Source organism: Podarcis muralis, chromosome 11, assembly GCF_964188315.1.
Source record: "Podarcis muralis chromosome 11, rPodMur119.hap1.1, whole genome shotgun sequence".
In the NCBI taxonomy this organism is placed as follows: domain Eukaryota; kingdom Metazoa; phylum Chordata; class Lepidosauria; order Squamata; family Lacertidae; genus Podarcis; species Podarcis muralis.
In genome coordinates this window covers 40,724,831-40,737,407 of record NC_135665.1, presented here as the reverse complement: position 1 = coordinate 40,737,407, position 12,577 = coordinate 40,724,831, and the positions used below count along the sequence as shown (strand labels likewise).

The following is a 12,577-nucleotide window of genomic DNA, read 5'->3' as shown; positions in this document are numbered from 1 at the left end:
TGGCTGTCGGCGAGGGTCGCAGGCGGCGCTCTCTCAAGCGCGTCACTACTCGGCGCCGGGCAAAAGCAGAGTCAATATGGCGTCCGCGGAGCCGCCGCGCAAGAGGAGGCACGGCGAGAGAGAGGAGGGCGAGGCGAAAGGAGAGGAAGGGTCGGAGGAGGAAGGAGGGAGAGAAGAGGAGGGAGACCGCTGGGTGGGCCCTTTACCTGGGGAGGCCGTGCAGGTGAAAAAGAGGAAAGGTAAGGGCTGGGGGTGAGGAGCGGGGTGTCAGCCTCGCTGAACAGGGCGACTCTTCTTCAGCACTTCGTCCCTCCTCGTGTTTCCTTCGGAGCCTCTGGTGTCGGGTGATTCGCTGCACGTTCCTTGGAGACGTGTTTAAATTGAGTTGCAGGCAGACCAAGGCTACCTGCTGCCCAGTGTGGGCACTGTGCTTGCGGATACCTGGCTCGGTGGTCATGATCTGGACGTAACTAACTGTTCAGGGTGTTGCGAGGTGCAGCTGTTATGTCTCCTTTGCGCTCTTGACGCTTCTGACTTGACATGCTCTGCCTTGCATGACATCCCCCGTAAGAGTGAAGCAGTTCTGTACGTGATGCTTAAAAAGGTAAAGGTAAAGGACCCCTGGCAGTTAAGTCCAGTCGCAGACGACTCTGGGGTTGCTGTGCTCATCTCGCTTTACAGGCAGCATTTGTCTGCAGACAGTTTTTCTGGGTCATGTGGCCAGCATGACTATGGAACACCGAAACGAGAGCAGCGTACGGAAACACCATTTACCTTCCCGCTGGAGTGGTACCTATTTATCTACTTGCACTTTTGGCATGCTTTCAAACTGCCAGGTTGGCAGGAGCTGGGACCGAGCAACAGGAGCTCACACCGTCGCGGGGATTCGAACCACAAGCCCAAGAGGCTGAGTGGTTTAGACCACAGCGCCACCCACGTCCCTGTCCCTGCGCGTGCTTACCTGGCAGTAAGTCCCCTTGAAAGCACTGGTGTTTACTTCTCAGTAAAGGTGGTTTGAGTTAGGTTACAAGTTAAATAATAGTGTACCGGGCTGGAATTTCCTTCTCCTATACTGTAGTGGCTTAAAATACCACTGTATGCATTTTTATGTCTCGCTGAATGTTCTGGAGATTTTAAAATTCATTTTAAGTGACACAGGTTGGGGTTCACATGTTTAAATGTATCTCTGTGTACACATGCATGCATGCAAACAATCAATCAATCAATCTCGTCACTCAGTTTCACTCAGCTTTATTTTTATGGATACTTAAGTCATGTGAGCAGTCTGAAGTAGTGCAGTCCAAGCACAATTTTGCTGCTTGTGTGACAACTAGTTATGTGTACACTTATTTTTTTGTGTTGGGATCAAGCCACATATAACACGATGATACAGCTACACAGCTGTTTTCATACCACAGTATTGAAAGAGAAGTTTGTTCAGTTTGGTCTCTTTTAAATCAAAATAGTTCGAATAACATTTTTGAAATGGAATACAATTTTTAGGAAACAATATTTCTTTATTTATAGTTCTTGAGTTTGAACATGTCTACCTGGATAATCTCCCCAGTGCTTCGATGTATGAACGCAGTTATATGCACAGAGATGTCATCACGCATGTAGTATGTACTAAGTAAGTCTTTTTTTCCTTTTTCTATTTTAAGTATTGTAGAATTGGACCGGATGTATGTTTCAGGAATTGCATCTTGCCTAAAGAGTGCTTCATAACATTCCTGGATTGCAGGGGGTTGGACTAGATGTCCCTTGGAATCCCTTCTAATGCTACAATTCTATGCTTCTATAAGTGCAGCATAGCTCATCCTGCTTTTTAGCTCCAAGCTTAAGGGGGAAGTTGTGACATGTCTTTGTTGCATTGAGTCTGTTTCGAGCATCTCTGAAGTGCGGCAGAACTGTAAGAACCATCTCTAGAGTTTCAAACTCTGTAGGAGGACTTGAGACAGTCCATGTTGTAATATGCTTTGGAGACTCGCTCAAGTGACCTTGTAAAGCCCAGTGTGAAATGGAATAGCATCTCTGAGGTTCAGCATGTTGTATTAAATATCTTCCCTCTCTTTGGGGAATAAGTAGTGTCCTAGTGACTGTACCTGTGATTTGGCTTCCCAGACTAGCCAGAAGCTGCAGACTCCTGTGGAAGGTTGCTAGTAAAGCAGAGATCTAGGTGTGTGGTTCTTTTATAATATGAAGGTTATCTGCTTGTACCTGCAGGACTGATTTTGTAATAACAGCCAGCCACGATGGACATGTCAAATTCTGGAAGAAAGTAGAAGAGGGAATTGAATTTGTTAAACATTTCCGTAGCCATTTAGGTAAGTTACTGTGTTTGGTATTTTCTTTTTCCAAAAAGAATATATTATTATTTCATCATTTAAATATGCTTTATAGCACACTTTAAAAATCCGTACCATATTTTAAAAATTGGGTTCTCTAAAGTTACTTAGCTTGAGTGATTAGTTTTTGTGAAATGTACCAGTAGGGTAGCCAGATGACAGTGGGTAGACAGTGCTCCTGCGCCTTTAAAAGTTGCATAGAAGAAGACATTTCAGCTGGTGTACCTTGCATGACAAGCAGCACCTGATGAAATTTCCTCTTCTACTGGTGCAGGAGTCCTGCCTTCTATTTGCTGCTGGTATGCACTGGGCTTCTGAGCTCTCTCTTCTTCAAGCCCTGGAATCACCTAAAAACCCTTCTTGAAAAACGGCTTTTCAATATCAAATCAGATACTATATGGAGAACTGAGATTAGAAGACTGCATAAGCTCTCAGTCCATATTGTGATCTTTGAATCCCAGCCTTCTAGGGCCATTTTATACATGACTATTCAGAAATAAATCCTTCTGCGTTCAAAGGTACTTTATCTGTCCCTGCAGCTTTAGTCTGTGACATAATTCCATCTGAAGCATTTATATAGCAATTATGATTTTGTTCAAATTTTTTCTCAGATGAAGAGAACTTATTCTCTGTAAGCAGACTGTTTCCTTTCTTTTGCTCACAATAGGTGTTATTGAGAGCATTGCTTGTAGTTCAGAAGGTGCATTATTCTGCTCTGTTGGGGATGATAGAGCAATGAAGGTTTTTGATGTGGTGAACTTCGATATGATCAACATGCTGAAACTTGGGTAAGTCACTTTTCTTTTTTAATGGTCCTGGTAGATTTCTTAGTGCTTTGGAATACTTCTAAGAAGTAATTGGTTGTGATTGATTATGGTACACAAATAACAGTGGTATGTCTAATTGCTGGCGTACTTTTAATAAAGGAGCAGGAAAGAATACAGCAAGCACAAGTGCTGCAAAGCACACCCAGAGTTTCTACTCAATGCATGTCAGTTCAGGTGGAGTCTTGCATGAAAAAGAGATGAATGTGCCGAGCTGCCCACCTCCATTAAAGTAGCTGGGTAAATTAATGTACAGTATCTGTGATCTTCTTATGTGTTCTTCAGAGTTCATGTCACAGGTCATGCATATGTGTGTGGGAGAAGGTCCTTGATGCAGTCTGTATGAGAAAGAGAATTTATGTCCTGCCATTCTTGTTTCTCTCTATTAAAAAGAGAAATTTTAAACACAATGAAAAATGCTGGTGATGCCACAGGTGTTAGATTGGAATGCTGTCCACATGCAGGTCCCAACACACCCGATGAAGATCATGCTTACTTATATCACTGTAGTCAGTGGGATTGACCTACCAAGCATGATTAGGATTTTATTGTTTCAGTCCAATCCTGTGCAGTGATTTACTGGGAATTTCTGTTAAGTGAGTGTTCACAGGATTTCCCCATATGACTTGGGAGTGAGTTTCATTTAACACAGTGGGGATTACTTCTGAGAAAGCTGCATAGATACGGGTTGCAAGTATAGTTAGCAAAATGCTAAACTGATTTTTAAAATGTTTGTTACAAAACAGTTAATGCTGGACTGTGTAGCTTCGTGTAGGCTAAACAGAATAGCTTCATGAACTGAATAAAATGAAAGTGATTGCTCTACAGAATAGGAATTATTATAATATTAATGAAATGCTCATCTTGTAGGAAATAATATGTTTTGCCTAAAAACCTTGTTAAAAGTAAAGCAATATTTCAAAATATTCTGGAGAAAAATTATTCCATATGTTTTGATTATTATTAGCTTTTTTATTTAGAATATTGAATTTAAATATTTAATCTATATTCCTAAAATCATGCCAATCCAATTATTCTTTTTGTTTTAGCTACTACCCTGGCCAGTGTGAATGGGTGTATTGCCCAGGAGATGCAATATCTTCAGTTGCAGCGTCTGAGAAGAGTACTGGGAAAATATTCATATATGATGGTCGAGGAAACAATCAGCCACTTCACATTTTTGATAAGCTTCACACATCGCCTCTTACTCAGATACGACTGAACTCTGTCTATAAAGTCATAGTATCATCTGACAAGTCTGGAATGATTGAATACTGGACTGGGCCTCGCCATGAATACAAATTTCCCAAAAATGTGAATTGGGAATATAAAACAGACACTGATTTATATGAATTTGCTAAGTGTAAAGCATACCTAACTAGTATATGTTTCTCCCCTGATGGCAAAAAAATGGCTACTATTGGTTCTGACAGAAAAGTCCGAATTTTCAGATTTTTGACTGGGAAACTGATGAGGGTCTTCGATGAATCTTTGAGTGTAAGTATATATATTTTTCAACATTCAGTTACTTGCCAGTACAGATGATCTTTTTTTTATTTCTTTCACAGATGAGAAATACATATATACAAATCGTCCTCTATAAAAGGAATATTTTCAGCATTACATTGCAATATCTGTTTAGCATTATTACTACACTGACAATTTATTCTTCTTTTAGTTATACTCCTAAGAGTATGTGGGCTAATAGACTGTAATAAAGATTCTGATAAAAATGGATACCATGAAGTTAACAATCAAGGAAAAAAATGGTATTTTTAGAAGACTTTACTGTTGTTACAAATGTTAACTGAATTACTTTTATTGTGCTTTCTAATCAAATTTTACTTTTACATTTACTAATTACTTTTAATTTGCTTCAACTCACATTACTTAACTGTCTAACTACTATAACCTTGTCAGATGCCACATCCAATATATGAATTGCCAACATTTTGCTATACATGTTGAAGTATGTAGTTACATAAATTGACCTCATTAGCACATAATACTAAACTGTGTTTTGTTTAGCCAAAATGTGACTCAGCAGAGTGACCATAATTTTTTTGTGGCAAGAAACCATGATGTGAAGCCACGAATTCTTGTGGGCTTATAAACCATGGCTTGTTTTAATTCTGGTTTGATGTTATATTTTAACCATGCTTAACAATGGCTTGTTTGACCATCTCACATTAAATGCTGTAAATCTACAGAGGCAAGAGCAGCTGGAAAACAAACCAAGCTTTGGAGAAATAAGTCATGTTTTATTAGCTCATCTATGATACTTGTAACTGCAGGAGGCAGTGCCTGGCGTGCTCTGGTCCATGGGGTCACGAAGAGTCGGACACGACTAAACGACTAAACAACAACAACATGATACTTGTGTTATGAGGAAATCATGGTTAAGTCAAACCATGGCTTAGAGTTATGTGCTAACACAGCATTTATGTGCATACTCAATCTCCTTTGCACATGAACAGAGCACATGAATAGATGTGGCATCTCCATGAAAATAATTCTGCCAACATTCCTAAACCCTTGCAGCTAAAACTATACTAAACTAAAAACCAATGTAGCCTACTGCAAAATAAATAAATAAGAAAGAATTTAGGTGTTGTGTTTGGTGGGCTATATTGATTTATTCATTGAACTTATAACCATTTCATTATATGTCTCAAAGCAGCTTACAGAAAAAATTAACATGCATTATACAGAATTTATTAAAAATAAATCCAAGTCAAGTTATACACACATCATAGGTAGGTGTCTTGTTTCTGTAGATGTTTACTGAGCTGCAACAAATGAGACAACAGCTGCCTGACATGGAATTTGGTCGGCGTATGGCTGTGGAGCGGGAGCTGGAAAAAGTGGATGCTGTCAGGCTAATTAACATCATTTTTGATGAAACTGGACACTTTGTGCTCTATGGGACAATGTTGGGAATCAAGGTCATAAATGTGGAAACAAACAGGTAAGTCTTGCTCTTATTATTTCATGTTAGATGTACCTATGTTGTTTTTGTTCAGGGATTTCCAGGAGATTTTAAAGAAAGAAGCTCAGCCTTCATCGGCTCTTTAATTGTTCCAAATTGATACATAATACAGTTAAATAGAATTGAGTTGGCATTACTCATTGGGAGTGCTATAGCTCAGTGGTAGAACATCTGCCTTGCATGCAGAAGGTCCCAATTTCAAACGCTGACATCTCCAGGTAGGGCTAGGAGGGACTTCTGTCTGAAATAGTGGAGAGCCCTTGCCAGACAGTGTTGACTGTACTGAGCTAATTGGATCCAATGGTCTCACTTTGTATAAAGCAGTTTCCTCTGTTCCTATGATCCATGTTAGTTAATTTATATGATTAGTGCCACCTGATCTGCTAGTGAAATGCTTTTATCACCTATGGGGAATAATGTATGCTTTTCAGAAAGTAAGCTCTGATATTTTGGTAGTTTGTCTGACAATCACAACTCTGCTATGTAGGTGAATAGCCATGGTTTATTGTTGGCTTATAAACCATGACTTGCTTAAACTCTGGTTTGAACCCCCACATCCCACCCACCCCCAGATATAGTAGTCCTGTGACAGGTTTAGAAGAAAATGGCCTTGTGAGTTAATTGTACCCCCTTGAGACCAAGGTTAGCTCACAGAATGGAGGGCCACCCCCACCCCCTGGATGTAGAGATTCAGTGCCCAGTTTCACATTCCTGGTGAATGATGCTAGGGGACTATCCACATAATTTGCAGATTTCCATTGGTTAAATGATTCCAGATCATACATTTTCATCAGCTACCCATCTGGGACCCATAATATGAGAACCGATACTTTAGATCAGCTTTCTGATGTGTTAATACACTTTTTCATTGTCCATTTGTATTAAGAGTATTACTTCCAAATATGTTTGTTAAGAACATAACAGCCCTGCTGTATTGGGCCAGAAGTTCACCTAGTTTCTAAGTTTCAATATTGCTCCGCTCTCATACTGTATTTCAGTTTGGATCCAGCTGATGTAACAGGATTTAACCACGGGATTTTAGAATTTTCCAGCACTGAACTCAGTTTTGTGTTTGAGATAGAAGTATATAGCAATAGAAGGCCTTATTAAACTATATTTTATGTTGACATATTTTGTCAACTTAAAATTGTTGAACAAACGCATCTATAATATGTCATACCTTGATCTTAATAGTAAATTAACCCCTCATTTTGTATTATTCGGCAGCTCTGAGCCGTGGAGTATAACTAACAGGTTAAGATCTATTTGTGCCTTTTGCACTTTACTGTTAAGGACCTTGGTTTCTTATAAATCATAAGTGGTTCAAGGTGAGAGGCATGGAGATCCTCAGAGCTAAAATGCAAGGAGGAAAATTAGTTTCATTTTGAACTAGAGGTTTAATAGACAGTTATGCCATCCATCTATGCGATCCATGCACAGACAAAGATATACCAGAAATGGTTGAGAATGTCTTTTAATATTTTGTTGGAAGCCGCCCAGAGTGGCTGGGGAAGCCCAGCCAGATAGGCGGGGTATAAATAAAAAAAAAAAAAAAAAAAAAAAAGCCCACAGTGCCTTCCAGAAGGTCATCGTTATCCCTATGATGTACTGGGGATCTTTGCTTCCAAATTAATCCAAAAATTAATATGATGTTTGGATGCAGGGTGCTCTGAAATATCACATATTAAAGGCAGGCCACATAATGATTTTGAAGTTCACGAATTTCCCTTTCCTGTATGTAGATGTGTTAGAATCCTAGGCAAGCAGGAGAACATCAGGGTCATGCAACTGGCTCTGTTCCAGGGTGTCGCAAAGAAACACCGTGCTGCTGTCACAGTAGAGATGAAAGCATCCGACAACCCCGTTCTTCAGAATATCCAAGCTGATCCAACAATAATCTGCACCTCCTTCAAAAAGAACAGATTTTATATGGTAAGTTTATACCAGGGGATCTAGCTGGCAGTTTTCCCACCCCCTGTAGGCTACTTTTAGTGGATGGGTGTGATGCCCATCTTTCAATCACCTAAAGTTGCCAAGTGATTCCCCCCCCCCCCTTTTTGATAGCCTTTGATATAATACTGTTCACATGTCTTACAACTTGGTTGTAATTCTAATATGAATTTTAGTACATTTTTGTACTTCCTTAAACCAAACAACTAGGGTGGGGGTGTCTTGGTGACTATTTCATTATGAGAACTCCGCTTGAGGTGAAAATGCAGTAGAAACCTTCAAAGATACAGGGGCCACAGAAGCATGTCTTTAAAGCTAAAGCTAAGTTTAGCTCACATAAAAACTTAATATTTTTTGTTGAGATTTTTGCTGAGATGTTGACAGTCTTCAGATATTCTAAAAATATGCCAAAGGGCAATTCTTTTCACTTGGCATAGGACCAGAAGCAGTTTGCAAACTACAGCCTATCACTAGTTAGGAACAATATGTCTTTGGAACTACAGTGTATGATCCTTCCAATTCCATTAGTCAATAAGAGAAACAAGGATGCTGCTATCTTGTCCTTCAGTTTACCAAACGTGAACCAGAAGACACCAAAAGTGCAGATTCTGACAGAGATGTATTTAATGAGAAGCCATCTAAAGAAGAGGTCATGGCAGCCACTCAAGCTGAAGGACCCAAGCGAGTTTCTGATAGTGCCATTATCCACACAAGCATGGGAGATATACATGTCAAGCTTTTCCCTGTTGAGTATGTATATGAATACTTTTATATTTCCTTCCATTTTTAATAAAGATTCTCATTATCTTGAGCTGCTGTTGGACCATTCACTAGCATCATTGACAGAGCTGCACCTTTTCCCTTGGTTTGCTTATGTTCCATTCCCTCATATCTATGGTACCACCATTTTTGCTCTGGTAAAGCATTTTTACCACTACTGCTTTCTCCTACATTGTGATAAAGGGAAGAAGCTTGTAAGCTTTTCATTTCTCCATAACAAGAAGGCAATTTTAATTTGTAATATGCAAAATGATTCACAGAATGTAATCGTGAATGAAGAATTGTCTTCCTATTCTTTGATCTGCCAGGTGGCCCTAGTTCTTTATGGATATTGATAGTTGCAGTCAAATGCTCTCAGTTTCACTAGAGCATCTACAAATACGGACTAATTCAAAATATTACCCTATTCCAGTGCACTAAGTACTATACTAACATCTAATACCTTTTAACTGCAGGTGTCCCAAAACAGTGGAAAACTTCTGTGTACATAGTAGGAATGGCTACTACAATGGCCACACCTTTCACCGCATAATCAAGGTAACTTTGGTATTGGTAACAATATTTCTGTGTTCTCAATTGTTGTTGAGCTTGTTAGATAAACAGGGCTGCAATATCTTAAATTTTTCCTGTCCCATAGTGGCTTATGCACATCTTATTATTAAGTCCTACCCTACTTGTGGATTTTGCATTTGCATTTCTGAAGGATTTTGTGCAGAATTCCAAAACTGTAATCACAGCATATCAATCTATGGGATACAGTGGCATCACCACTGTAGATAAAATGGATAGAATTTTTTTTCTCCTTTCCTGGTAAAACTGAAATTTGGATCTCTTAATGACACTAGTTAATAGTAGATTTGAGTCAGACCAAAAAAAGTACTTCACACAGTACATAATTAATTTTCAAAATTTGTTGCCATGAGATGTGGTAATGGCACTAGGCTTTAAAAAGGGATTTGACACATTCACAGAGGATAAGGCTACATCTATGGATGCTGGTCCTGATGGCAGTATGGTACTTCCTGGTTCAGAGGCTGTATGCTCTGAGTATCAGTTCTGGAAACAGCAGCAGGAGAAGGCTGTTGTCTTGCAGTCCTGCTTGTGGGCTTTCTGGAGGCATCTCATTTAGCCACCATTTTAAGCAGGATGTTAGACTGTGATTAATCCAGCAGGGCTGCTAATGTCCTAAATTGTGATTTTTCTTTCTCCCCTTCCAAACGTAGGGCTTCATGATCCAAACTGGAGATCCTACTGGAACCGGAATGGGAGGTGAAAGTATCTGGGGAGGAGAATTTGAGGACGAATTTCACTCAACTTTGCGACATGACAGGCCCTACACACTTAGTATGGCTAATGCAGGACCAAATACCAACGGCTCACAGTTTTTTGTAACAGTAGTACCAACTGTAAGTACCATGTCAGATGTCTTAACAGTGGTCATTGAATTGCCTCTTTGTGAGTAGCAAAAGTTTTGAGGCTGTTGGTAGATGGAAGGGTATTCCGTTGTGTCTGTTGACTACTGTAAGGATGAGGAAGCCTATGGACTTCCAGATGTTGTTGAACTACAGCTCTTGTCATCTTATGACTATTGATCATGCAGGCCATGCAATGCAAGTTATAGTCCTGTAACTGATAAACCACGTTTCCCGTCCCTAGTCTACTTCGTGGTTATAGGGGAAGGAGCTGAGGGCAGCCACCATATTACATTAGCTGCAGAAAAACATTATTGTTATACTTTGTTTCCCTGAACAGAGGAGGTAATAAGCCTGTACGTGGCCTGTACCATTTCAGTTGTGGGTGGGAGCACCCATGATTGAATGCTTCTTAAGAGACCCAGCGTCTTTTTCTGCCCTTGACAGCCAGCTAGAATTTGTTACTATATGCTCTGCCTTATCTCCCAACATAAGAGTAGCAGGGTCTTCTCTGACGTGGAATTGGGCTTGGAGAGCACTTGGAGGCATTGAGTTTGGTTATACTGTGATGCTTCCAAAGCTTACCACAATTGCAGGAATGAGCCCCTACCCTTCTGCTGGGCTTATGAGAACAGCAAGGAGGCACATTGTTGTATAGGGTGCGTCCTTCCATATGTCAAGTTAAGAGATGCTGGCTATTAGCAAACCCCTACGTTCCTCTGCAGACACTGGCTGAAAAGTCCAAATGGAGTAGTGCTCTGTAACACAGCTCTAATCTGATTACTTTTTTTAAATTAAAAACATATCTTGCCCTTCTTCTGAGGTGCTTGTGACATCCTATCTGTTTTATTCTTGCTACTACCAGATCTGGAAGCCAGGACTGAAAGATAGTGATTGACCCAAAGTGCACTGCAGTTCAAGGCTGAGTTTCTATCTGAAGGCAGGGGTCCCTGGGCCAAGTCCAACACTTGTCTTTCTTCCACTAGATAGGCCTCATCCCTGAATGACTTGCATCCAGTGTGGCTGGGCAGGAAACTTTCTGGGTCGGGTCTCTCCCACCCCCCTCTGTTATCCTCTGGCAGGATAACAGAGACATGGGGAGAGGTTTTAACATCAAACCTACTATCCAGCTGCTCTCCTGGCTGCTTACCATCAAGAGATGAGTTATCTGTTTCATATTATTGTTATGTTATATGCTGCCTTGTGAACCACTAGATTGGAAAGGGGGATACACATATTTAATTTAAATAGCTTAAATAATCTGTTTGGTGAGAAGGTAGGAGGATTTAGTTCTCCTACCCCACCCCCCACCAAATGATCAAAACTTGTCCACAACCTAATGTGTGCACAGAAACTGTAAAGGCAGTACCAGTTTTGTGATTATGGTTCATTATCCAGCTTGGGATATGTCTGCGGAAACGGCTTCCGCACACATGCAGCCTTTTGGATTGGAGAGTTAAACAAGTGAGCAAACAAACAAGCATTAAGTGTAATAGTGTTTAATTACAGAGATCCCGTTAGCAATAGTTTACATTACACAGTTCTCAGTATAGTAACTTGAGATTTAATCATAATTTTCTCTTTCTTTTGCTCCGTCAACTTGATATATGGCCTTGCACAGCCATGGCTGGACAACAAACACAGTGTGTTTGGAAGAGTATCTAAAGGAATGGAAGTCGTTCAGAGAATTTCAAACGTGAAAGTCAACCCCAAAACTGACAAGCCCTATGAAGATGTCAGCATTATTAATATCACAGTGAAATGAAATAGGGTTTTAAAGAAACCTTGCAATTAAGGGACTTCAAAAATGATGCACCTCGTATGTTTTTCTGCTGCGGAAAGGTTGATACCTGTTCTGAAACTTTCTAATCATTATGTGTCCGAGGTGCTCTCAGCTGTATCTTTTTTTAAAATGTTTTTTATACAAAAAATAAAAGCCAGCCATGTTAAGAAAAATATGCATCTTGTGTATTTATTGCAATGGTTTTTATTATGGAAAAATGCTGCATTGCGAGAAGCTCTATTCCAGCACTGAAATATTTTTGTTTCTGCCAACTCATTACCCACAAAATAGAATGGTTTTTTTTTAGGGTTTTAAATGTATTTAATTGCAAATACAACATGTAACCATAATCATTACTGTGCATTCTTGACAATAAGATTTTCTTTATACTAAATAACATACAAAACAAGTGATAATTTGAGCCGCTGATAATTGCTAATACTAAATAGGTATCATTCAGGTTTTGAGTGGAATTGTTATAAAAGGATTATAGT

At 39.8% G+C, this 12,577-nt stretch overlaps 1 protein-coding gene across 1 annotated transcript; it reads left to right on the top strand.

Moving 5' to 3' along the window:
• The first annotated feature begins 43 nt into the window (after positions 1-43).
• Positions 44-12,256, top strand: PPWD1 (peptidylprolyl isomerase domain and WD repeat containing 1). Its single transcript, XM_028748839.2, has 11 exons — positions 44-239; positions 1,528-1,630; positions 2,224-2,324; positions 3,013-3,133; positions 4,219-4,666; positions 5,947-6,137; positions 7,901-8,090; positions 8,677-8,858; positions 9,344-9,425; positions 10,112-10,294; positions 11,922-12,256. The coding sequence occupies exons 1-11, from the start codon at positions 77-79 to the stop codon at positions 12,063-12,065; spliced, it is 1,908 nt and encodes a 635-aa protein (XP_028604672.2). The 5' UTR covers positions 44-76; the 3' UTR covers positions 12,066-12,256.
• The last annotated feature ends 321 nt before the right edge of the window (positions 12,257-12,577 follow it).

Excerpts from the sequence above, each read along its gene's own strand:
- PPWD1 (XM_028748839.2), top strand. The coding sequence starts at position 77 with ATGGCGTCCGCGGAGCCGCCGCGCAAGAGGAGGCACGGCGAGAGAGAG. Across the intron at positions 1,631-2,223 it reads ACGCATGTAGTATGTACTAA|GACTGATTTTGTAATAACAG; the intron begins GTAAGTCTTTTT and ends TTGTACCTGCAG. Across the intron at positions 2,325-3,012 it reads ACATTTCCGTAGCCATTTAG|GTGTTATTGAGAGCATTGCT; the intron begins GTAAGTTACTGT and ends TGCTCACAATAG.